This window comes from Triplophysa rosa, linkage group LG1, assembly GCF_024868665.1.
Source record: "Triplophysa rosa linkage group LG1, Trosa_1v2, whole genome shotgun sequence".
NCBI lineage: Eukaryota > Metazoa > Chordata > Actinopteri > Cypriniformes > Nemacheilidae > Triplophysa > Triplophysa rosa.
Genome location: NC_079890.1, coordinates 36,235,423 through 36,262,769, shown reverse-complemented (window position 1 = coordinate 36,262,769; position 27,347 = coordinate 36,235,423). Strand labels below are relative to the sequence as shown.

At 37.3% G+C, this 27,347-nt stretch overlaps 1 protein-coding gene across 5 annotated transcripts in view; it reads left to right on the top strand.

Annotated features, from left to right (window-relative positions):
• LOC130556586 (ADAMTS-like protein 1) overlaps positions 1–27,347 on the top strand; it is a 139,455-nt gene that overhangs the window by 74,407 nt on the left and 37,701 nt on the right. The window contains exons 1-6 of one of the 5 annotated variants that reach the window (XM_057337751.1): positions 13,161–13,266; positions 18,245–18,372; positions 23,069–23,114; positions 24,008–24,244; positions 24,858–24,984; positions 26,075–26,149. In XM_057337751.1, coding sequence (XP_057193734.1) covers positions 13,210–13,266; positions 18,245–18,372; positions 23,069–23,114; positions 24,008–24,244; positions 24,858–24,984; positions 26,075–26,149 — 670 coding nt within the window. In that variant the 5' untranslated portion in view covers positions 13,161–13,209. Of the gene's footprint in view, positions 1–13,160; positions 13,267–18,244; positions 18,373–23,068; positions 23,115–24,007; positions 24,245–24,857; positions 24,985–26,074; positions 26,160–27,347 lie in introns of those variants that run through there. The other 4 variants (XM_057337740.1, XM_057337731.1, XM_057337759.1 and 1 more) reach the window with 4 other exon arrangements.

Sequence of the window (27,347 nt, the reverse complement as noted above, 5' to 3'; positions counted from 1 at the left end):
TGTTATTTAGTGGTGTTTAGCTTAGATCCATGTGGTTTGAGGAATGGACTACCACTTGATGGGTGAGCTCATTTTTCCCCTTTGCTGACTCTTGTGATCCACTGCTGGGCAGAAAGAGACGTGCCATTAGCCTCTGTTACAGACAGTTCATATAGTTTTTTTATAAACACAATACATACATTTTACATGCAAATATTGTCACATTATAATATAGGTGAGATGATTTGATATCCCGGGGAATAGAAATAGGAGCGATGGATAGACTATATTTTCGTGCCTATGTTGTGTGCGTGTGTTTGTGTATAATACTGTTCAAGTCACTTGAGTGAAATGTTTCTTTTGATCTTACAATCCTTTTGATCTAAACCTTACGATTAAATGTCAAAAATTTGCCAAAAAGGATAATTGTGAAACTTACAATATTTGTTTCTTGCATTACATGGAAACTCCTTTAGTAAAAAGCATCTTAGGGTGAGACCTTAAATGGATAGTACACCCAAAAACAAAAATTCTGTCATTATTTATTCATGTCGTTCAAAACCTGTATGTGAATCGTTCTTCTGTCAAACACAAAAGAAGATATTTCGTTTCGTGTCCGTACAATGGGAGTCAATGGGGTCCAATGTTGTTCCGTTACCAACATCCTTCAAAGTGTCTTTGTGTTCTGCAGAAGATAGAAAGTCATACAGGTTTGGAATGACACGAGGGTGAAAAAATAATGAAAAAAACATTTTTTAGGGTGAACTGCCCCTTTAAGACCATGGTTGATAAAATGCCAAGACGATATTTCATTCTAGGCAAGGGTTATTATTTTCTGTTTCAGATTTTAGTCACAACATAATCCCAATAGTTACATAAATGTTAATCCACATCTTTAATGAGTTTACATATATTCTATAATGTGGAAAAAATATGAAAAAGTACCTTTTGAACAGTATGTGTAATGCAACGTGAGCAGCGTGGCTTTAACAAATGAGATTAGAGATTTCAGCAACTTGCATAATGCCGGTCTCTACTCGAAGTTCCCAATTGGCTCGCCCGCTCGATTGCAAAAGCATATGGAGATTCAGCTTCCAAAAAATCCATCCGAGCAGAATTTTGCTGGACTTGATATACGGTTTCCTCTCGCCATTCCCGTGTGCTCTGATCACAAGCAAAAGTATGCAGTTTGAACTTTATTACCTGACGCTCTGTTATCTGTCGCCACATTTCTGTTTGCGTAATTTGGGAAAGGAATTAGCGTTTGGTCATTTTGAATGATTGAACAATGCTCTTATTTTTCTTTTGCCTCCAGTTTTGATGAGTTGCTTTATGTCTCGTGTACGTCACAGCTGTGTAAGCATGTGCTTGTAGAGTTTGATTGACAGCTTTATGTTTATAATGTCATAAAGAGTGAGAGGAAGTCACTTTAAAGGAACCACACGCATCTATTGTATGCAAAGGACAGCCAAGGGAAACATACTGTATATATATATTGTGTTGTTGTTGTTGACTTAGTTTTTAAGATTTATTCTGGTTTGGACTGTTCTCACTGTCACTATTTGAGTTCATATTTTTTATTCTTCGTTGCTGTTCATTTTTGTGTCTTTTCTCCGTGACTTGACCATCACATTGAACGTTTCCCTTCATGCCAGCGCACCGCTCCCTCATGAACCTAATGGGCCAAAATCAACACACAAGAACCGTTCAGAAAATGAAAAACATGTGCTCCTCGCCGAATCTCTGTATGGTTTAAAGCCTGAAACCTGACAGGGTGTAACATACATACAAGATCAAACATGATTTCACAGTGGAGCTCCTTAACCTTTGTACCAAATACAATATTCACACTCTATAGCGGCACAATTTCTCCTCATTTTTGAATCATTTCAAAACAAAGCTGTTTCCGACGCCCTGTACATTACATCACATTACCTTTTAATGTGTGTTTACGGTCACTTTACAATAAGCTTCCATTCATTACTTTATACTGTACATACCATAAACTAACAATAGGCAACATAGTTTTAAAACATTTAACACTAAAATAACTCCAACATTTTACAGAATTTTACTGTTTTTTTACAGAAAAAGACAGCAAAAAATAAAAAATGTATTATATATATATATATCCTGTTATTTTATGGGAAAAGACTTTTATTTTACGGTATATTTCTGTCAATCAGATTTTTTACTGATTTTCTTTATGTTTGTTAATTCAGATACATATGCTAACAAACAACTTTTGATTTAAAAATATGTTTAAATGAAGATGAATAAATGCTGTTATTTATTATCAAATTGTTTATGTTATGCTATTTAACACAATTTGTGTTGATTTTGTGTTAAATAAAAAAAGGGACAACACAAGTTGGGTTAAAAGAAAGTCCCAGAAGTACAGTAACACAGATTGTGTTGTTTTTAACACAACCATTTTTAGAGTGTACAAGTATTGTTTATTGTTAGTTCATGTTAACCAATGTAGAAATGTTAACAAACCTTATTGTAAAGTCTCATCCATTTTTATATGGAGAAACGAGGTTTCAGAAGGACAACAGCAATTTATAATATATATTTATAATATGGAATATAACTTTACTGGTAACCACCAATTGTTTTAGTAAATTTAATTATTATAATATAAATTATTCTTTTTTTCTTTTATGTGTTAGTTCTGCAGATTTTTTTATTTATGATTTATTTGTTTTTATTTACATTTAACAAACAGTAAACTATACAAGAGGAAGATATTGAGAAAGAGGATTACATTGTTAATAACAAAAAACAATAAAATAAATGAATAAATTACAAGAAACAAAACATATGTTATATTTACAGTATCAGATTTATTTTTAATATAGATTTACAATTTACATTACATACCTAAAGTTAATCTCACAAATGTTTTTGAAAAAAGATGTTAAGAATCTCTCAATGGAAGTAGCATACAGTTTTTATTGTATACAAGAACGTTTAAATATTTATAATGGAAAACCAGACAAAAATATGTATCTTATAATAGCAGAATTTTGTTAAAAACTGAATTAAAATGTGTACAGAAGACTTTGGATAAGAGTGTCTGCGAAATACAAATATTGTAAATAATATTCTGAAAACTGTGATGTGCTGATCATGCAGGTACAAGACAAAAGTAACACGTAAAGGTGCTTCACGATGCCTTAGAAGAACCTTTTTTGTCTAAATGGTTCCATAAAGAACCTTTTACACCCGAAGAACCTTCATTTTTTGTTTCACAAAAGGTTCTTGTGGTGAAAAAATGATCTTCAGATTATGAAAAAGGTAAGAAAGAGACTGAATGGTTCTTTTGGGAACCAAAAATGGTTCTTCTATGGTATCTCTGTGAGGAACCTTTTAGGCACCTTTATTTGTTATAAGTGTACTTAGAAAGTATTTTTCCCCACATATGGACATTAGCAGTTGCAGATGATTTTGTGACGTAATCCCAAAACGAGGTGATAAACGTATCAGTGTCATTTGAGGTAACAACATTAACAACCGAATTCCATTAAAGAAAAGTCATGACAAACAGTCACATCAGACTCAGAGACCAGTACCATTACTTTTAACACATTATAGACCTTGTGGGACGTGTTAGTGTTGGCCGGGCTTCCATCCAGAGATTGGTTTCCAGTAAAGCTTTGACATTCGACTGGAATAATGTAAAATCAGCATTAACATATTCCCATAGTACACCACAAAACTCAACATCTGTTTTGTAGTAGCGGGTCGGTGTGACACTGACAGGAAAATGTGCTTCTTGCTGGTTCACAAGGAATTTCACGGGAATAGTTATTTGATGTCAGTAGAAAGACAGCAACGTTGTAACATTGTCATTGATCCTCAATGACTGTCAAAGAGAAATATATTAAAAATAATTCCAAATCACCGCCACCGGTTTATCCCACATTTATTTTAAACATGTGTGTAATAAGGAAAGTTGTTGACTAATGATGATAGTTGATGACATCATCGATTTTGTTTTTGGATATGATGTCCTGTTTTGAACTCATGCTGGGTTGTTAAAACCCAAGGTCTGGGCCAAAACCAACAATTAGGTTTGTGCACAACCATGGGTTGAAAGAACTGGGTGGGGTCCAAGAACTGTTTGGTTACAAGCATTCTTCCAAATATCTTTCTCTGTGTTCAACCAAACAAAGAAATTGATACAGATTTGGAACAACTAGAGAGTGAGTAATCCATGACAGAATTTTTATTTTGGGGTGAACTGTCCCTTTAAAACTTGTCAACAATCACAGTTTCTGTGATGCACTTGGAATAAAATGGCATGTGTGGAAAAAGTGCCAATTGTTGTGTCTTCCAGCATTTTCCTTTTGGCAGGCCACACATTTGTTTGCTGTAACGGGTTGAAGGAATGGTGCATAACTCTTGTATGTCCACAGCAGTATATTTTCCAGGTACGGAACTGGATGCCACAGGTATGCCTGTTTCCAAATTTCCACCTATTGTTGCCATGCATTTTCCATTCAGAAGCGCTTTTCCCTGAGTAGTGTGTTGGATTTATGTCTCTTTAATGTCACAGATGTCTGTTTACATTTATAAGCTGTTTAGTTGTTTCAGCCTCATTTTCCACGGCTTTTCAGTGATGTCAACGCTGGTGTAAGCATTGCATTTGAGAAAAGCCACTTGGTAACTGGATAGCCTCCATAGGTTTCTTCACAAGCTGTCCATTCTTTATTCCCACAGTCGTATAGCTTTAGAGCACAACTCATCCAGGTGACGGCATCATTGTTTTATTCTTCAGTTGGTTTATGTACCTAAATGTCAGCTTTGATGTCCCTTAATTGCCAAAGTGTCTCATGTCATAGCAGCTCATGCAGATATGTTGTTTCAATTACAGCAGCACAATATGTTGTTTTTTCTCTGCGTAATTTCATTAAACATCTGACAGTGAACAGAATGAGGTCAGGATTGGTGAGTTATGCTTTGTGGAAAGTCTCTTCTTTTTTTAACAGTAGTAAGATATTGTTTTTTCATGAGAAAATGTGACTTACTTACATTGTGACAAAAGCCATTGCTTGCTGATGTGTAAGTTAAAATTGCAACAACAAAAAAAACTTCAAGAAAGAAAGAAAATATAATATCATATAAGTTTAACTATACGTTTTATTTACAAATTGCATAGCCCTGCCCCTAAAGGTGTAGTGTGTAATTTTGATCTATTATAATTAATGTTATTTATTTTTTTATTTTTTACCTGATGCTTTTATCAACATTTCCTAAATTTTATACAAAAATATTGTGAATTTTCCTCAGCCAATGTGGTAAAATGAATTCAATTTTCATTAACAATTTCAGATCACCCAAAAACGAAACTTCATTTATTCACCCTCATGTCATTCCAAACCTATATTACGTTTTACTTCTGTGGAACACACAAAAAAAGATATTTTGAGAAACGTCTCAGTGGTATTGTGTCCACACATTGGAAGTCAATGGGGGCCAGTGTTGTTTGGTTTCAATGCTCTTCAGAATATCTTCTTTTTGTGTTTTCTTCAGAAAAAAGTCATACAGGTTTGAAATGACGTTAAGGTGCTTAAATAATAACATCATTTTTTGGAAAATGATCCCTCTTACATTGCACATTAATTTGATAGGTACATAGGGCCACCCATATAGGACGGGCCGCTGCATTTTGCGCAATGACGATGGATCTTTTCCTTTGTAGGGTCTTATGTTCATTTGTTTTCTGTTCTGTGCAAAAAAAATTTCTTCTTGTTTATTTATTTTCAATTTGAGTAGTTTTGTATATACTAGAATTTGTCTCCATATTCTACCAATACAGGTCGTCCAGTCACAATACAGTTTACAAAGCCCTTTTACTCTATAGCTTTCTCAAGGAAATAAACAATGTTCACATTACGGGAGGCCTTGCTCAGAAGGATACTCCCTTCGGTGCGCGGGACTTCTGTGCCTGCTAGTCACAAACAAACGATGGTGGGCTCTGCGCTGGGATCATTTCAGCTTTGCTTCATCAACTCAGAAATGAGCTGCTGCTATCGCCCTGCACTTACCTTAATTCACTCCAACCATTCTGATCCCAAAGGTCTCAGGACTGAAGGGGCTTTGTGTGTACACTAAACATACTCCATTCTGGCCACTTCCTCCGTGGTTTCGTGTTTTAGGGAATAAGATAATATGCCCTTATATTCTCTCGATGGCCATCAGTTTGGCTCATTGACTATGATAGAGGGCAGCAGACATTCATGACCGCACGTCTCCCACGAGAACGCTTTCATGCTTGGCCTGATGAGAAAGAAACCGTTCCGGAAACCTTGTCCTTAACTTAACCCCTTGCGTGGCATAAAGACTAAGTCAATGTGATCTAATGCAAATGAACAAGATGGATGGTAAATGAGGTATGGGGGTCATAATGTCAGACACGAAATGCGTCTTAGATCGTGTGTCTGAAAGCCTTGGAATGTTGTCAAGACTTTATCTTTAAAAGTAATCAAATAAAATTCAACAGATATTGAATAGATATTAAGGAGTAATTAGAAAGAATTGAAAGACTGAAAGTATGACAAGATGCATAAAACTGAGATTCCCTGAGTATCAACTTCTCATATGTTCTCCTGAGGGGAAATAAAAGTTAGAAACACATGAGACAATTGTTGAAATCCATGAAGTGTATAGAGGTGTAAAATGAATGAAATTCAAATAAATGTTTGAGTTCATATTGAGATCTTCAATCATATTTATTTTTAAGCACAACAAATCTGAGCTCAGTTTGAGACATTGTTGAGATCTCTTCTTAAACTCTAACAGAGACATGTGAGATTTTTAGATTTCGGAGAAATATCTGAGATGCAGGAGACGTAAGCAAAACTTTCAGTTCGTTCTCTAGTTAATCTCATCTTGAAGAAACATTTAAGAGATCTCATCTGTGGTTTCTTTCAAAATATTATATCAAATATTATTTTTTCTTAATTCTTCTTAAATATATGTCAAACATTAGTATTGTGTTGTTTAAAAATAAATATAAACGTGTTTTCATAGCAGTATTTAAAGTCGAAAATGTTGCATTGCATTTGTTATTTAGACTAGTTTGTTCAGTTTTCAGTTTCTGAAATAAATAAAAAAAAAATTTTTTAATAATAAATGCACATAAAAACACAATATTTTTATTGGGAATTTGGGACAAATGTTGTCAGTATTTCACCAAATGAGAAAAAAAATGATTTACCTAAACACATACCAACAGTATCAGAACAATAATTTAGGAGTGGTCTCGTCATTTTTTCCAGAGCTGTATATACAGAACGGATTATGTTTGTTTGTATGCACCCCAGCCCTTAATCCAGAGGGGACTAATCCATCATTTTTTTTGTTTGTTTGTTTTGAATGTACAGTCACGCCTGCGCACGGCATCTATCACACAGACTGCGCCTGACAAAAACTTTACAAACTTTACAGAAACATATTGACCCAACTCGAGGGGTGTGATGTAAAGAGAAGAAATGTGCTGTGTTCGTGGATTCATGCCTGGAGGTGCGCAGGGCGATGCCTGGTCACTTACCGTGGTGTTTGTTCGTCCCACATGGACATTCTTTACGAAGTATAGCTTTGCCAAAATTCAGGCCTGGAATGTGTTTTCTGTTGAGTTGTTTATGAGCGTGTAAATCTGTCATCTTTGGAATACCAATAAGGTCCCGCTGTGGGAAAAAGCTTCTTGTTTTGTGGTGACCATTTAAAACGTCCTCAGTTTCTCATGAACCGACAGGAGATGTGTAAGTCTGGCATCATTGATTGTAGTGTTTATTATGTATGAGAGTCTAAGAGGACGTTTTGTTGCACGGAGATCAATTGTTGCAACGAGTTCTCAATTGCGTTTCATTTAAGCATCAACTTAGTCTAAGATGTTTCTCCTAAAATTACTTGGGAGAAAAAAAAATGAGGCAATTGTTAAAACGCATGAAGATTTACATGGAGGTGTAAATTGAATGTAGATTGTAGAGGTTAAATAATCTGGATTTGGGTCGATTTAATGAGAAATGTTTGAGTTCATGTTGAGATCTTTCAACAACGTTGACTTTTGATTGCAGACTTGAGAAATCTGAGCTCAGTTTGAGACATTGTTGAGATCTCTTATGGAAGCCTCTTTTTGTCAAGAAAAACGTTTGAGATGCTAGAGTCTTAAACATCCGTTTCCATTTGCTCTCCATTTAATCTCATTGATGTTTTGGAGAAAAATTTAAAGGTCCAGTGTATGAAATTTAGCGGCATCTAGTGGTGAGGTTGCAAATTTGCAACCCTTCCCCTCCCTTTCGAAGCACTACGGTGGCTGACACAGACCTAAAATGTCGTCACGTTTTCGCTTATTTGCCGAAGGAGATAACGTATTTACAAAACACGCTCTTTGTCCGTTTGGGGCTACTGTGGAAACAACATGGTAGATTTCAGGCAAGGGGACCTGCGGTGTATGTAGATAGAAATAGCTCATTCTAAGGTAAGAAAAACAAAATGCTTTATTATGTAAGGTCTTTATACACCTCTGAAAACATAGTTATGTATATTGCATTTCTGTCAATACTCATGTAGTTAAAGTTAAAACAGAGGTGTGAGGTACAAAGAATGTCACGGTAAAAATTGCTTGGAAAAGGTTCAAGAAAAACACGTCCAAACCTTTAGTTGTGGTTCTTGCTTTTTCTTCAAAGTACCTTCGTATTTCTATAAAATCTATTTATGGCACCGTCTCTCTGTAAATATGCAGAAGAAAGGTTTGTTACAGAATTAATATTCCATGTTCTGTCATTCTTTATTTGTACGCTCTCTCTTTACACCGCCCCAATGAAATGAATGGGATAGGGTGTCACCCAAATGAAGTTTTTATTTTAATCCTCGGTTTTGGGGGTTTGCGGTTGACTTCTGCAGCAGGCTGTAAAGTTTCTTTCCTGGTAAAACATTTTATGTCGAAGCCCGGAAAGCTTTTAAATGATGACTTTGGTGTGAATCGCAACCTGAGCACATGTGCCGTTTATTGGAATGCGGGCTGCCGTCTATCCCACCCGAATGGTTCTACTTTTCTCGTGGGAGTGGAGCATTGGATGAAGGCGAGGCTAAACCTCAGATCGCAGAATACTGAACTCTGTTTCTTCTTCTTGCGCTGACGTTCACCAAGTGGTGCATGTGTGTATGAATATTATAAAGATATTGAGGAACTACATACTCACCCTAAAATACTAAACAGAGATAAAGACTCGGTGACAACATAAATTGGTATTTTTAGGGCTGGTTCACACTGATCCGACCAGCAACAACAGGGTTGACTTACAGTACTGGTCCAAAAACACCCGACAATTATTTGATTTTGTTGATGTTGGAGTTTGTTGAGCTGTAGGCATTGCATGTTATCAGTAATCCATATCAAACCAAATACCGAAGCACATGACACATTATGTACAATACGATATTTATTTAATATAAAAATAAAAGCAATAGCATTGATAATATGACGAAGCGTTGGTGGCCTGTTTTCAGATTTATAGGAAGGAAGATTAGTCTACAAGAGGTGTCAATCACAGAGCTCATTTCCTTCATTTCACTCTTTAGGCATCCGAGCGTTTATTTTAATTTGGCAAATCCACAAGTATGCGAATGCCCTGTGGACTCTGAATGGAGTATGCGTACGCTTGGAATGAATGGGTTTGTTATCCGTCTCTGTATTGTGATTAGAGTCGCCGACTGTTCGTTTTGGATCCGGTCACAGTTGTTTGAGCTTTAATTCAATCGTAATTATGTGGCTTCTGATTGGCCGTTTTCTTTGGGAAAGGTTTTCATTTGAGATGTAGGTGGTAATGTGCCACGGGGTGAATTTCTCGGGTAATTTTCGGTGAATGTAAGAAAGCATTCCTTTATAATTCCAGACCTTTTAACTCATCCACCAAATTTGGGCAATAATTAGCCTAAATAATAGTCTTCATGATGTGATAACCGTCTAACAATAAAAAAACAATAGAACCCTGCCCAAAACAAAAAAGAAAATTTAATGGTTTTAATGGTTATAATGGGAATTCATATTGTTTTTAATGGAAATTATAATGGTGTCTACTGGTATGTGTTGGATTCTATGTTATCTGGCAGATGGGAACCAATAAAACACCATTAAATCCAATTAGAATAATGCCCAAAACACACTACAAAATAATTTTGTAATGGTCTTAATGGAAAACACTTATGGTTCATAATGTTTTTTTTATGAAAACCACTGGAATTTCTGTGATGTTTCTATTGGCTTTCTTGTCCCTGCTGAAACATAAGAAAACCAATAGAAGCATCACAGAAATTCTAATGGTTTCCTTTAGAATACCATTACAACCCAATAGCTTTTTCCATTAAAACCATCACAAAATTGTAACTTTTGTAGTGTGTTTTTGGCATTATACCAGTAGGATTTAACATCCCACCAATAGAATCCATCACATACCAGCAGGCAGCATTACAGTTTCCATTACAACCAATACTCTTTAAACCCATAACAACCTTTAAAGTGTCCTGAACTGGCCTTTTTTATTGTTTTATACTGTTGTATGAGGTCTACTTAAGACGTTCGCGTTGTTTTCACATTAAAAAACATCAAAATCAATAAGTAATAGGCTATTTTCTACCCGGGTTTTGAGGCCAGCTCGACAAACGCTCTGTTTTAATGGCCGTGCCGCATTGAGGACTTGGAAGTAAACGCCCACTGCTATGATTGGATAGCAGTTTGCGTAGTCAACTTAGTTGGAGCCTTCTGTGAATTTGGTTAGACACGTTACATTAGGTTACACATTATCAGGACATATCAAGCGATCTCTATCAAAGCAATAGTGACGTATAGTACAAATATGTTTTACTCACATAAGATTGCTGCGTCATTCCTGTCGGATCCAATATTGACGGCACAGCACTGCCTTTTAATTTTAGTTTCTACGCAAATCCAGCGTCGACCTGGGCCTTGTTCACAAAGGAATCCGCGGTGAAATGAAGCGAACAAACGCTCAATGTTTTACCCACGTGAGCTGGAACGCCTTTAAAAATAAACTTTAACCATCCATTACTAATGTCGGAATCTGAAGGAAGGTTATGCAGCGACTGTGTTCTTCCACAACCAGGCACTGACTGCACTAACGGCATGTTTATTGCTTGCTCGCTCTTGCTCTCGCTCGATCTGGTTCCGAGCAACTTGTGTTAATTCAGTACTGTCATGGGCGAACCAGTGGGCGGGGCTAGAGAAGTAGTCATTGATATTCTTCTGTGGAGGCGGTGTTCAACCTATCAATGATGTCATAGACAGGTGCATTACAGGACCTGGCGTTCGCTGGGCCTGGTGTCAATAACAGTTGTAATTTCAGTAACAAGGGCGTTTTCAGTTCTGACACTTACATGATGTTCGCTTGATTACGATTACCTCTTATGTAACAAAAGGTCGGGTTAAAATTGATGTCTTAATTCATGACACCTTTAATGGTTTATATTGTTTTTCTCTTGTTTTTTTCAGCTGAAAAACAATAGAAACCATTAAGGAAGTTGTAATGGTTTTTGGATACTGCACTTCAAGATATTCATCGCCATTTTTGTCAAAATTGTGTTATGCTTATTCTTATTTTGTGACAACATGTTTACATTATGTGATGTTTTTTCTTTCTAATGTACAGTTTGGGACTTTTTAAGAAAACAAAAATGTTTTATCTAGAAAGTCAAATGGAATGCGAAAACTTTAAAGCTCAATATCTCAAAACTGCTCAGAATGCAGATCAAACCTTATAATTCCAAGGTGACGAAACGTCCAGTAAATACCAAATTCCCACAGTTAAAGTGAACTGATCTATCAATACAATGAAAGTAGATGGGGACCAAAAACGTTCAACCTCAAGACAAAAACTAGCCTAAAACTGGTGAAATTCTGTCATAATTTACATGTATATTTAGGGTTTACCAAAGCTAACTTTGTGTGAAGAATTGACAGATTTTTACTTAAAATCTTGCTTGACATCAGTTGTTGCCATTCACTTGTATTGTAAGGAAAGATACAGATTTGTTGCCATAAAAAAATTACATTCCACAGAAGAAAGTCATACGTGAAATGATGTTTGTACTATTACTCCATCCCATTTCTTCATATCTCCAACAGGTTCAAATGAGCTGTACGTGCTTATTCCATTTCAGTTAAGATTAGAGCAATAAATGAGAGGACTGCTTCAAAATACATGCACAGTAAGACATGAAGAAAACTAAAATGCGGTGCACAGTAACCTGTTTACTGAACAAGTCAACATACGTTTAAGGAACTATCAGAGTGTATGAAATACATACTTTGATGAGTTCTTGTCTGAAGTCTGAATCACTGATCTTTTCCCATCCCGTCGATGTATTTATAGCCTAAGCTCTTTTCAATGAATCCCATTTTAAAGACCTGAAAACTGTCCAGCAATATCTTCCCATACCGCCCCCCCAACAAAACGTCCTTAACCTAAGCAAGCAGATGTTATGAAAGAACTTCATTAAAGTTCCCAGATATGTTTCCTTTGTGCTGAAAAAACGAAAGGCGAAGTGCCCCAATTTAGGCAGCAGATATATAGCCCCGGCTTGATGAGGCTGTTTCATTTCATTCGAATGGGTCATGCAATATGACCAGCTTGAATAGCAGCACAGTGAGTGAGCGAGCGAGCGAGCGAGAGGCAGTGGAATAGCATGTGATTCCAGTGATTTTGTCATCTACCGTTTTTTTTTCCAAGGTGACTGTTGTGCTGTTAGCTGGCTGGAAGACAGGCCAGAACTTACTTTAACTGGAAGCAGAGATATTTTAGGGTCAAAGAGAAAGTGATGAAAAGCAAAAAACAGTGGGACAGGGAGAGAAGTCCAGTCAGGTTGAGACCGAGAAGAGCATAAAATACTGGAGGGATTTGAAGGGAAAACAGCAGCGAGTGTGTGTGAATGTGTGAAAGTGCAGTTGGAGTGAGGTTAGTGTTTGCTTTAGCGTGCTCGACCGGGGCCCCTCTGATTGGTTGGCAGGTCGGATTGGGGGCTCTTGGGGCTCCGAGCCCCCCTCTGATTGCTTTGGTTGAGGGACGAACAAAGATGAGAAGAGAGAGAGAGCCGGCACAGACTAGCGGACAGCAGGAGTGAGAGTATACGCGACATGCTAACACTCACACGCGCTCTCTGATAACCGTACGCTGGGACCGGTCTCCTCACATCCCCGCAGGGGTCATGGACCAACCCACTGTCACTGCCGCTGCTGTATTTCTCACTTTTCTCATTCTCCAGGTATAGTGAAACGGTTTCATTTATGTTCTTTTTAGTTTTGTATTTTTCTTAAATAGAGCAAGTTGATTTGTCCACCCAGAAAAGAAATGTTATTACTCAGAGATTGATCTTTCAGGAACTCCACCAAATCTCTTGAGCTAAGTTGTGTTTCATTTAAGTCTCGGTCTTATTTCTCCTAAAATCTGGATGTGGGTGAATTTGATGAGAAATGGTTAGGTTCATATTGAGATCTGTAACAATATTGAGTTTTAATAGCAGACTTGACAAATCTAAGCTCGGTTTGTGATATCTCTTCTGAAACTCCAATGGAGACGTGTGTGATTTGGCTCTTTTTCAGGAGAAATATCTGCGATAAAGGAGACTTGAGTTTCCATTTGGTCTCAATTTAGTGTCATTGATGTCTTGGAGAAAGAATTGAGATATTAAGGAGATCACATCTGTGATCTATCTTTTATGTGGGTAACTGTGATGTTTAAGATATATGAAGGATATTAGACTAGTTTGGAATTGTTTATTTGTTCATTATTAGACTGTTTTCTGCATTTTATACAGTATAAACTATGAAAGTCATTCTCTTTAAAGTGAATATTGTCATTTAACTTTTTTCTCTTGTTTATAAAATTCGAAATCTGATTTGCCAACCACTAGTTCAGTAGTTCATTAGAGTTCATTTAAAGGGACAGTTCACACAAAAATGAAAATTGTCTCATAATTTTTGGAACCCTCATGTTCTTTCAAACCTGTATGACTGTGTTTCCTCTGCAGAACACAAAAGAAGATATTTTTAAGATCGTTGGCAACCAAACAACATTGACCCCCATTGACTTCCATGGTATGAACACAAAACCACTGAGACATTTCTCAAAATATCTTCTTTTGTGCTCCACAGAACAAAGAGTCACATACAGTTTTTGAACAACACGAGGGTGAATAAATCCTGCAAGGTTTTTTATTTTCTGTGAACTATCGCTTTAAGAAGCCACTGTCTCTGTGTGATGACTTAATACAGCGTGAGGAGTTGAGAGGCAGGCAAGAGCTTAAACAGATGTGAGCTAATCATGTGACTTCCCAATTAAATAAAGTCCATACCGTGTATATTGATGTAACCCTGGGTCTGTGAAAGTGAGCATTGTGCTGGGCTCTGTAACCCGTCAATGGGCGCTCCTTGAGCAAGCAAATATCCTAAATCAATTTCACAAGTCCTGTTGAGTTTGTCCTTTTCCAGCACGGTTCCTTCCACCATGTGGGATTTCAGCCCTGTCGAACCAAAATGATCTTTTATGTCACTTTAGTGTACGATACAGGGGCTTTGAAATGGAAAATATGATACATGCTGTTATAGAAAGCTCGGGAGGCAGAGGAGAGGAAAGGGTGGGTTTGTTGGTTCATGTGAGGGTTAATTCGGCATGCAAGAGTTAAAGGGACAGTTCACCAAAAATCAGGTATCATTTATTCACCCTCATGTCATTCCAAGCCTGTATGTGACTCTTTCTTATGCAAAACACAAAAGTAGATATTTTGAGAAATGTCTCAGTCGATTTGTGTTCATACAATGGAATCAATGGGGGCCAACATTGTTTGGTTATGAACATTCTTCAAAATATCTTCTTTTGTGTTGTGCAGAAGAAAGAAAGTCACACAGGTTTGGAATGACATGAGGGTTATTAAATAAGGAAATCATTTGTATTTGTGATCTATGCAAGTTTTATGCAATTTTTATGCAAGTATGCATTTTGTCTATGTAGTCCATCACCAATGTTTAATTCCTAGAATGATATTTAAGAATCACACACATTTAGTCTGTTTATGCCTTTCCTTCTTTGATAATTTGGATGAATAATGAGGCGTTTTGCTACCGGGAGAAATATTCCGATGCGCAACGTTACCTTGCATCTCCTTTCTTCACCACAGACATTTTTCATCCCTAACTAAACAATATGCCATGCCATTGGGATAATGTCTGAAAACCTCAGCGAAAACAAAATTCTCCGAAGCAAATAGTTGTGCCCGGAAGGTTTCTTGCTTTTTGGTTTCCTAGCAGTTCTGCTTCCAGAGCAGGTGTTGGTCACATGAGTTCTGCATTACAAAGTCCTTTCAAGGTTTCGTGAACGTTTGAAGGAATTCGACGGGACCCCGCCAGTCTCGCTGCCCGCATGTGGCTCACATGAATACAGAAAAAACAGGTGCTTAAAATGCTTTCCCGTTTGGTCTTTCACACACTCGAATGGTCCCCATCTGTGATGTTGGCGTATGCTGAAATATCCATTATGTTTGCAAGAACTAGACACAATGGCTGTGTTGGGGACTTTTGCGGGTTGCAGGACGACCACAATAGTTGGCACCCCCGAATCCATCATACCAGTCTCTTTAGTTTCTTTGTCCTACCCAAGCTCCTACTGATTTCGGCTATTAGGATTCTCCGTTTAGCCGGTTACAAAAACAAAATTGTCACCAGGGTTGATTTATGTCCTCATCGAACCCATTGACCCCCTTCGGTCACATGGCTCGACCTCCAGTTTGTTTGCTTGGGATAGTTCACCCAAAAATGAAACCCTCGTGTCATTTCAAACCTGTATGACTTTCTTCGGAAGAACACAAAAGAATGTATTAGAAGAACGTTGGCGACCAAACAACACTGACCCCCATTGACTTGACCATTGTATGGACACGAAACCACTGAGACGTTTCTCAAAATATCTTCTTTTGTGTTGCACAGAAGAGTTATTTTTGCGTGAACTTTTCCTCAAACATCTTCTCTAAGCACTTGGAAGGATGACAACCCAACACCACATTTATCTGTCCAATTAGACACCTGACCAAGAACGGCTTGAAACGGTATAAGAGTGATAAGTCCCGCGTTGGGTTTTGATCGGGGCTTTCTGGACTCTCTCCAACAGCTGCCCCGTTGGTTGTCGAGACATGCCTGAGATGCACGTCGTCCTTGCGAGTTCTGAATTTATCTTCTCATAATATTCATCTTGGAAGCAGATTCGATTCTCATATCTTCTCACTGCCAAATACTTTGCTGAGCAATTACAGCGGAGAAGGAACTTGGCTGGAGCTTGTTAAGAAAGGCATAACATTTCTCTACGAGAAGGATGACTCTGACATCTGACAGAAATATGCCGAAGGAAACATGAGCTGCCACCATTTCCTCACAGACCTTTTTCATTTCCATTCACATTTGTGCACGCACCAAGCTGCTGCTTTTTGGTTCCGAATATACTTGCAATTGTGAATTATAGGTTTACTTGTGCATTTTGTGCTTAAAGTTTCATAAAGAATACATGAAAAGGGCAGATAACGTTGTGTTACGATGAAGAATTGACATGCTTTGTCAATTCTGTGATGGGCGTTTTTCCTAAAATTCTCTGAGGTTAAACAAAAAATGGCTACGAATGAGTCTATTATTGATAAAGAGCAAAGCTCAGATGATTTGGCCTGGGAGGAATTGGTTGAGAAACGCTTCATATCGAAGTCTTTTGATCGAAGACTTTGCAGATGTGAACACTGTTTGAAGTCTCTTCTGAAATGTTAGGCGAGAGACGGTCTCCAATTGATCTCCATTTATTCTCAATGATGTCTGGAAGAAAATAATGAGATGTTGTTCATTTGTGTTTTTCTTTGTGTTTCTTCTGCAGCCATTTTTCAGATTGAAAAAAGAACTCGAGATTTTTATTGCTGTTTAAGCTTTGGCATCATCTTTCTGGTCATTTGTATGTGGTTTACTTGCAACAATGAGCGAAATTTAGCTCTGGTGTTTCTGCAAATGGAAATCGCAACATTAAGCATTTAACCACATGCATCATTACAGAATAGTCTGGCCTGAAAGGCATTGAGGTTATTTGTGCTCATTGTTTCTGTCAGTGTCAGTTTTGCATTGGCATCTGTGAGGAGCTTGGCATGAGTTTATATTGCATGTAATGTACCTGCTTTTTAAAGTTTAGCGATCCAGCTGTGTCAGCTTCTCTTTTATTGCTGTTTTTATGTTGTTTTTGACAGTGACTGATAGTTTCCCCTAAATGTTTTCCGCTTTAGCTTTCAATTTTGGGTTAGAGTAAACAGACATGATTGCTTCATCATCCTTTTTTATCCATAACTAATTCTTTATATACTGTTATGTGTGTCTGGGGTGGCCCTGGGAGGCAAATACAACAGCCTTTTGCATTCGGATCAATTGAATAAGCCCATGGCTTACAGATAATAATGCATCCAACAGTTGTGTTGGTGCTTTTTGATGTATTACTTTATAATGCAGTTTCAGATTGGTGCATTAGTCCAGATGGGTGGGATAAGGAGGGATGGCGGGTACTGTGCCATCATTGCTTCTATTGCTACTATATTGGTTTTTAAATGTCGAACAAAGTTATTCTACTTTTGTTTTATTATAGTCGTATTAATATTTTCAATTAAGTTTTATTTTTATATGTTTATGGTCATTTTAGTATACTTTTTAGGAATTATGTTATGTGCTTTTGTAATTGTATTATTTATTTGTTTATTTTTATGTTGCCAAGTTTAGTTGATTTGTTTTGAGGTATTAATTTTTGTGCCTCAACTTCACAGAAATAATCGTAAATACTGGTTTAATAATAAATGTAAATAATATTAAATGTAAAAAATAGTCATATTAAATAATATTGTAGTTTTGGTAAAACTTAGTTTATTTTGTCATTGTACAAATATTTATATGATCTATTAAAAAAGAATGAATGGATACAGTATTGTTTCTCCATATTTTCATGTAAAATATATTGGTGGGTCTTGAAATATATTACACCTGCCTATGTGGATCCTGGAGTGAAAAGGTTTGGGAAACCTCTGGTCTAGATCATTGCACAATAGCCCAAAAAATTGCAAAAATCACTTGTATACAATCTATCCTTTACACAAAGGTGATGTATACAGTGTACATTATGTCATGTGTTTATTTGTTGATTCATCGATTCCCTTCTCCTCTTGTTCTTTCCCTCCTTAGAATTCTCGGACAGCACGTTCAGAAGAAGACAGGGATACGCTTTGGGATGCCTGGGGAACATGGAGCGAATGTTCTCGTACCTGTGGGGGCGGAGCTTCTTATTCACTCAGACGCTGCCTCAGCTCCAAGTATGCCGCTTTAGCATCTTCTATATTGTAATTCACTGTGCGATCCGTACAATGTTTAATATATCAGAACGTTCATAGAATACGGTCAACACTCCACAAAAACACTCCATAAGTGAATGATCTTCAGGGATCTGTTAAAAATATGTTCACCTTTAGACTCTAAGCAGAAGATTAGCTATCAAAGTAATGGTGTATGTATCATTGAAAAGAGGGATTTTGACCGTACAAACTTTGCCATTATTTCAGTCCACGTCATACTCCAACCTCGCAAAACTCAAATTATAGCATCGTGAAAACATCCATGGACAGACTATAAAAACTGGTGAGCTGTAATGCTTTTTTCTTCAGCTGTGATCGGTGTTTGATTGCTAACCATCCATCTCTGCATGATAAAAGTCTGCATGTCGCTCTTTCTACATAGCTCACCCCCGGCCAAATGATGTGGAAATCTCCCAAGTCTCTCTTGCAGTGTAATAGAAATACTTTAAATACATTTTTATAAGACTCCTGTTAAAGACTCCTTTAGGGTCAACAGAGAGATCTATTGTGTTCCCCCTAAAAATGGCTCCAGTCTCGTATTTTAGGAGACAACGTGGCTGGTGAAGCTTGATTATCGACATGTCCAATAAATCTCCGGCCACTTTGCCCAGTTGAGATTTTGAAGTCGGATTGGTGGAAAGAGGCGGTTCAAATAAACGGGGAAAGCAATTATAAGGGGATTGCCGTGGCACGCGAGAGCATGTTTTCCATAGAAATGCTGTCACGTTTATTGACTTGAATTCCTATTTAGTGATCTCATACGTGCCACACTTGCACTAAATAGGTCTTTAAAGAAAGAGGTCAAATGTGCGTGTCACGGTTTGGCGAGGTTGCAACAAAAACTCTCGCGGAAGAAAATGAGAAATCTTGAACAATATCTTTGGCTCTCGTTAAATCGTGACCTTTGCGAAGCGTCTCATGCTGTTGGGGTCTTGTCAGCAGGCGTTCTCCACAAACTGAACATGTTTGAAACAGTTCGGCTGATAAAGAGAGAACATTGTTGTTTTGTGGTTGATTATGCAGAGAGATTTTTGCATTTTGGCCTAGCTGTGTGCAAAAGCTGCGTGTTGAATAAACGGGCGAGGAGGACGCTGTGAAACTGACCCCTGCTTATCCGTGTTATGAGCTGTTTGAGATTCATTCTTTGAGGTTTGTGGTTTGATTTCTGAGTGCAGCGGGCACTGTTTGGGTAGGAAAGGGTTCCTAACATACAATGTGAGGAAAACTGGCTACAATTGCCAATAGGACTAGTAGGACGGTAATGTTCTTTTAAGGACTCGCATCCGTCTCACTTATTAATCAAAATATATTCAAGTTTAATTTAAATGAAGATGCTCAATCATGACATATTAACCATGACTTGTTGGTTTTCCTGTAAAGCTTCTTTGAATCAATATGCATTAGGACATGAATGTATGTTTAAGAATAGATTGCATTAACAGCATGCTATCGCATACATTTAAGTCTTAAAAATGAAGGAAAATCATTAATTATGTTTACATGCGCATCAATAATGCGATTATTTCCAAAAATCAGAGTAAGGACGTAATCGCAGTACATTTATGCATTTGGCAGACACTTTTATCCAAAGCAACTTACATTACATTGTACTATACATTTGTTTATGACTATGTGCAATCGCCTGGGATTGAACCCATGACCTTGGCGTTGCTAGCGCCATGCTCTCTGAGCTACAGGAAAGCTGTACCATGTACCAGCAGTAACATGTTCACTTGACATGAGAACACCTCTTTGCTCCCGTTTACATGAAAGTTTTGATTATTTGCTATAATAAACAGCACAAACAATGCTATCGGGTACAGTAGGTGTGTGTTACTCGTTTTAATATATTCGCGTCAAATGCTAAACGCCTTTGTTTCATAGTTATTCGGCGCTGTGATAAATACAGAAATACGATGAAAATGCCTCGGCAGCGTTTGTGTACGCTGTCATCGCGTTAGCGCTGTTTCTGTATGAAGATAAGGAGGAGAGACTGCTGACAGCAAGTTGTGTTGACGGTAAAACTTTAGACTGTCATGTTTACCATGAATTTGTGCTCACGATGCATGACAAAAGCACATGCGCGCTTTGTTCAGAGCAGCATAAATGCGATTAAAGTGTTTATATGCCTTCTTCGTTACTTATGCTTACTGCGATTATGAGCTTAATCACATTATTCAGATCGAATGATTGCGTTTACATGAGGTGAAGTGTAATCGCAATATTGACAAAATCCTGTTATAATTGCATTATGTATGTGTATTATCATGTAAACATAGTCAATGATAATGAAATGCTGTATCATCTAAAAATCACAATTATTTCATGAATTACTCCCCCTCGTGTCATTTCAAAGCTGTGTGGCTTTCTTTCTTCTGCAGAACACAAAAGAAGATATTTTGAAGAACACTGATAACCAAACAACATAAGCCCCCATTGACTTCCATTGCATGAACACAAAACCACTGAGACATTTCTCAAAATATCTTCTTTTGTGTTCTGCAGAAGAAAGGCATTCAGGTTTAAAATGAAGCATATTTTTTTGGTTTGCCTTCAAAAATCTTTGCCGATCTCTTAATGTCTGTTATTGGACAATGCAAGTGTATTTGATACGATGTACAAATTCTTACAATCCAAACTTTTTTTTCTGAATCAAAATCTAGGTGGTGGTGGACACCTATCAATAGTATTTTCATAGACCACTAACAAAACGTATGCGACGCTGGTCCAGAAGAACTTCCTGTTTCAGTTTATTAACGCTACACAAGCTTTTTGAACAAAATACAACCAACAGAACATTTATAACCAAATCAAAAGGTTACGAATATCTTTAAATGAGCAATGTGGAGATTTTAGTGGCATCTAGTGGTGAGGTTGTGAATTGCAACCAACGGCGAAGCGCTACGGTGGCTGACGCAGGACAAAGAAGTGGTTTCTTTTTCGCTTCTTTGCCGAAGGAGATAACGTATTTACAAACTGTTTACATCTTGCGATGTTCTCTGTATGCTGTCCCACCTCCATAGTTGGCTCAAATATGGACATTTATAAGTAAATTTAACCCAGTGGTTGGGTTTGTGCATATTTTATGCAACAATGCGTTAAAACAACCCTGAATTTTAAAGTGTACATGAATAGAACCCATTACATTTGTCATACTAAAAACCCCTATGAGTAAAAACATCCCTATAATGCCGTAGCCTGTCATAGTTATTTCTCCCAAAAATGTCATGCTGTCAAAGCAATCACTCAGATGTCCCATGTTCATCACATTTGAATCCAACTACTGCTGGTTAAAACGTGCTGAAGTGTGCCAGCTCCTGGTGTTTAACTGGCCCTCTCTCACCCAGAGAGGAAGATATTTCATGCATTCGAAACCACCAATATAAACACATTTTATTCATCATGGCCACGTTTCACAGAGCTCGCACATTTTTACATGCATTAATGTAATAGCGTGGGTTATGGGAACGTTACCGTTACATTTGATCTGTCATTTGGAACATGAATTATTTCAATAACAAGCATACAGGCATTATGAGGATTTATTCGAGGCATACAACTAGCCAGCATGCATATTTTAACCATGATGTTTTTTTATTCTTATTGATATTGTACATTCTAGTTCGTCTCTGAGAATTGGATCGGTGCAAGTATTACTATTTGGTGTTTTGCAATATGAGTCCCGGAAGTATCGAAGCGTCTGTGTATGTTGGTCATCATTCAGAAGTTACGTGTTCGGCGTTTAGTCTTTGGAATCCAAAGCTGTGTCATGGTGTCCCAATGAATTCTCCGTCACATTCGACTGTAGTTAAAGCCACATCTCACACGACAATGGACCATCACTGGGTTTTTTTGTACCGGTCTCCATCTTCTCTACCTGTCTTTCTTCCTTTAGGCGCTGCAACGTATTGTTAGTCTTGGCACGAAGAGCCGTCTAGATGTGTCAGATATAATGTCCTTACTGTGCATAGCTTCCTCCATTTTGTCCTGAGGAAAAGTATCTTGTGGGATTAGATATTCGACTTGGCTTGAGATTCATTAAAACCCGGTGACACAGGAATTTTAAGGATGTGACTGAAGTCGAAGTCTTTGATGCAGTGGAATAAGAAGGCAGCCCTTGTCATCTATCTCTTATCAACTTCAAGCTCAAAGTAATCCTGAAAACACTTCATTTAAAAATAAGAATGGTGTCTCCCACTGAGGGAATAGATTAGTAGAAATATAGTGTTTTATTTTTTGGATGGTGTAATGTTATGTGTCTTAAAATAGCAATGTGGAAATTTTAGCGGCATCTAGCGGTGAGGTCGCGAAGATGCACAGGACTAAGATGTCGTCACGATTTCGCTTATTTGCCTAATGAGATGACGTATTTACGAAACGCGTTCTGTAGGGCAGTTTGTCCATTTAGGGCTACTGTAGAAACAACATGGTGAATTCCATGTAAGGGGACCCTTGGTGTATGTAGATAGAAATAGCTCATTCTGAGGTAATAAAAACACAGCGCTTCATTATGTAAGGTCTTTATACACATCTGAACACATAGTTATGTATATAATATTGCATTTCTGTCAGTAGATCCTTCAAAATATTACACACTGGACTTTAAATAAAGCGATTTAATTATTGAATTTCATGAAGAATTCTTCTTTCCTCTCAGAACTTGTGAGGGACAGAATATCAAATACCGCACGTGTAGCAACGTGGTAAGTGAATACACCTGCATGCTTTCTGATTTAATATATTATTGACTGTGAGGGATCAGATGTTGATTTATACTATGGTACTGAATGGTGATGCATATTACACATGATGACATAGTGTTTGATAAATACAATAGTTCTACAATAGCACGATGCATATAATAGTCCAACAAAGCATGGCGGTGCCATTAATTATTTATTAATCTTTATTATTTTATTTAAATTTATTTATTTTCATTTTATTTATTTATTTGTTTGTTGTTTATTTTTATTATATTTATTTATTTTTTAAGTGTGAAGGTTTTTTTTGGTGTTATACATTCGACATTGACTGATGACATGATTTTACTGTAGTAAAAGTAAAATAACCATGTTTTTTGGTGAACTAATTAGTGTACCATTTGTATTACCATAGTTTTATGACAAATATCATAGTAAAACTATGGTTTGACTATGGAGTGAGATGATTGTGAATTTGTGGTTACTATGATTTTACTACAAATAAAACATAAAAACGATGGTTACTATAGTAAAATTATGGTTAATATTTATATTTAAATTATAGAATTTGCAGATACTTCTGTAATTATTTTTGGTAACACAGAAATGATACGCTTCCTTAAAGCTGCAATTCATATATATTTGATTCAAAATAAACAAACATCAGTTGATGAGCAAGTACGTAAAAAACAGTGAAAAAACTAATTTAGGTATACGTTGAGCTGTCTGGTATGATTTTTTGAGTTTGACGTCATTTGCCATAAATATTTGATCGGCAACTTCTAACAGAGATGGCTATAATGAGATAGAGTGGCAGCTTAATATTCTGTCATTCTTTTGTATAAGCACTGACTGTGGCTGTTCCAAGTGCCAACCTCACATTCGTTCATTTTCAGGACTGCCCGCCAGATTCAGAAGATTTTCGTTCTCAGCAGTGCTCGGCTCACGCTGACGTCCGCTATCAAGGTCGATATCACGAGTGGCTTCCTGTGGACAATGACCCTGAAAACCCCTGTGCCCTCAAGTGCCGGGCTAAAGCCACAGGACAGGTTGTGGAGCTGGCACCTAAGGTGCTGGATGGGACACGATGCTACACGGAGTCCCTTGATATGTGCATCAGCGGAGCATGTCAGGTCTCTCGAACTTTCTCTCTCTTATCAATTTACTGTGTTGTTTTTAAAACAAATCACTACTGACCTATTCTAGTTTTAATTAAAAAATCACTGATACTCTAATAATAAAAATAATGACATAAAATAATAAATAACAGTGATAACAAATAATTTCGTTTTTATTAATCTTTATGTTATTGTATTTTAACATTATTGTTCATGCAGTATTAATCTTGTATACACTTTTTTTTTAAACATTTAAAACCATTAAAACATGTATCACTGATTTACAGTTTATGCTTTACACTTGTGAATACCAGCATGTTTACATTTGTATCGTACTTTATTGTTATAGTTGGGGTCTGGATGCCGCTATTCTCTTAATTTAAAAAATGAAAATGATTAAAAAATATTTTTACGATTTTATTTTTATAGTTATCAGTATTGTCCTTGAGCCATTGGTGGAATGAATAAGGAAGCTTTTTATTTCTCTTGAACTTTTCTCGCAATACTGTAAAACTAAACGGCTGCGTTACTTTTAGACAACAACTGTAAGTTTGATTTCAGGAAAACACGAAAAGCATCAAAACTTATAACATTCTTTTTTCGCTTCTTTTGTTTCTCTCATTTTCAGATTGTCGGCTGTGATCATGAGTTAGGAAGCACGGCTAAAGAAGACAACTGTGGTGTGTGCAATGGAGATGGCTCCACATGCCGACTAGTGAGGGGGCACTACAAATCCCAGCATGCCACAGGCAAGAGTATGATTGTTATTTTTGTTTGATCTTTCATTTCTCAATATGTAATAGTGTTGATTAAACTACTATTTCATATTGTTCATATGTAATGAACAGGACACATTTTGATGACCTTGCCAAGCTTCCTAAACATTGGTTGCACGCTCCTAAGGTCCAAACAAATCTTCCCACGCAGATGTGCTTGATTCAGTTGTTTTAACAGTCGTGTGTGATTGATCTAGCCTCTACACACCTGTTTAATGCTTCAGACAGAGACTTTGTTAAGTGTACAGGCCTCACGAAAAGGAAATGAGTTTCAGTCCTTCCCTGTAGAGAGAGCCAGCTGTAATTGATAACTCCACATGCCATTATGTTACTTCTGGTCATTGAGCGCTGCGTTTCGCTGCTTCTCTTGAAACTAATGTGAGTGCACTACGTTTGACACGACCGTTAGTAATGTTTAATTGTCCGTGAATAGATGTGTATGGGCTGTTGAGTTAAGACGGGACCAAAGACTTGCGCTTCGTAAAAGCTCACGAGACCTAGATTTCTCACTGTACTGTACTGTCACTGTTTCTTCTGCAGCTCCTTAAAGGTCCAGCGTGTCGTTTTTTGGAGGATCTATTGACAGAAATGCAATATAATATACATATGTCTTAAGAGGTGTATAAAGACCTTACATAATGAAGCGTTATGTTTTTAATTACCTAAGATTGAGCTATTTCTATCTACACACACTGCGGGTCCCCTTACATGGAATTCACCATGTTGTTTCTACAGCAGCCCTAAACGGACAAATTGTTCTACAGAGCGCGTTTCGTAAATACGTTATCTCCTTCGCCAAAGAAGTGAAAATGCGACAACATCTTAGTCCTGTGTCAGCCACCGTAGTGCTTCGAAAGGGAGGGGTGGAGTGAGCGGTTGGTTGCAACCTCACCGCTAGATGGCGCTAACATCTCCACATTTCTCCTTTAAGAGAAATTAAAATGGACACAAAGATTTTTGTTGGTTTCGAATTTAGACTTCGAATAGAAAAATAATCAAACCGAATATCATTTTAAGTCGTTCCGCTCCCAACCTCTCCCAACCTCTCGACTCTCTTGTCTTTCCACAGCTGAAGACACGGTGATCAGCATACCGTATGGAAGTCGACACGTACGCCTGGTTCTCAAAGGCCCGGATCACTTGTGTAAGTCTTGGTAGGTCCAGGGGCTTCCATTCAGAACTGAGAAGAAAGGATTTTGATTGCTCTTTTTTTAATAATAGCTATATCAGTAACAGAAGGCGATTGCAACAGATCCGCAACCTGTCATTATCACTTTCTGCTCTTAAATCTCATTTTACTGTGTCAGTATGATTGAGAAGCTGCTGTGGTTGAAAGTAATCTGCATACTGGGAAATTATCGCCACGAGCAATATCGCATTACTTTACACATGTTAGACGGTTACAGTTTGGCATGTACGGGATACAATTAGCGACGGCTAGAATCAACCGTCGGTTACTTGAGATATCCCAGGCCGATTCTCCAATGGATCTTTCCCGTAGAAGCCACTTATAGCAATTACCAGTAATGGTCAGTTTGTTCAGTTGTTGCACCATGGTCCAAACATTATACCCCGGAGATGGATATTGAATTTATGGGGGAATGTAGATTCTATAGTAATGCATCCCACACAGAGCAAGACGGTTACCGAGATGCCACCGGTAATGTCAAGACTTTGGCAATTTTAAAGTCCATAATGTGCCAAATGTCTCATGCTTTTTGTATTTGTATACTGTAACAGTCATCTAACATTTTGTCTGTTGTGGTTACGAAGCCTTTTCATCGTCGAATTTGCATAAAATGATTTAGAAGTTTGCTTGCTTAGAGCAAGGAAATGCTAATGAGTTTATTGTTTGAAACAATGGACATATTTTGTACTTCTTTTGTTTTTGAAAACATTTAAACTGGATTTGTTCAAGGCCTTATAAGCCAAACAGATCTGTGGTCATATGGAAGAAAAGTCTATGATGAGATGAGATCTGTCTTTTAAATTCACATAACTTAAGCAAACCCACAATGACAACGGCACAAAATGTATTTCCAGACAGCACGTTATGGAGTTTAGTTTTTTTGTTTTCGAGCACTTGTTTTGAAAAAGCAAAACCATAGCTCTGATTTATCTCTGATTTGAGCAGCTATGAAGATCTGACATACGGTAATATCGCACACATTTTCTCCGAATTTTCTGTATTTGTTTCCACTTTGTGACGGAGAAAAGCTCATAACGAAGTTATGGACTTTAATCATGATTATTTAATTTAAATCGCATGAAAATGCGGCTGTGATGGATGTACGTACAGACTGCTCAATGGGTTGTGATGTTGTTTACCTCGATGTCGATCA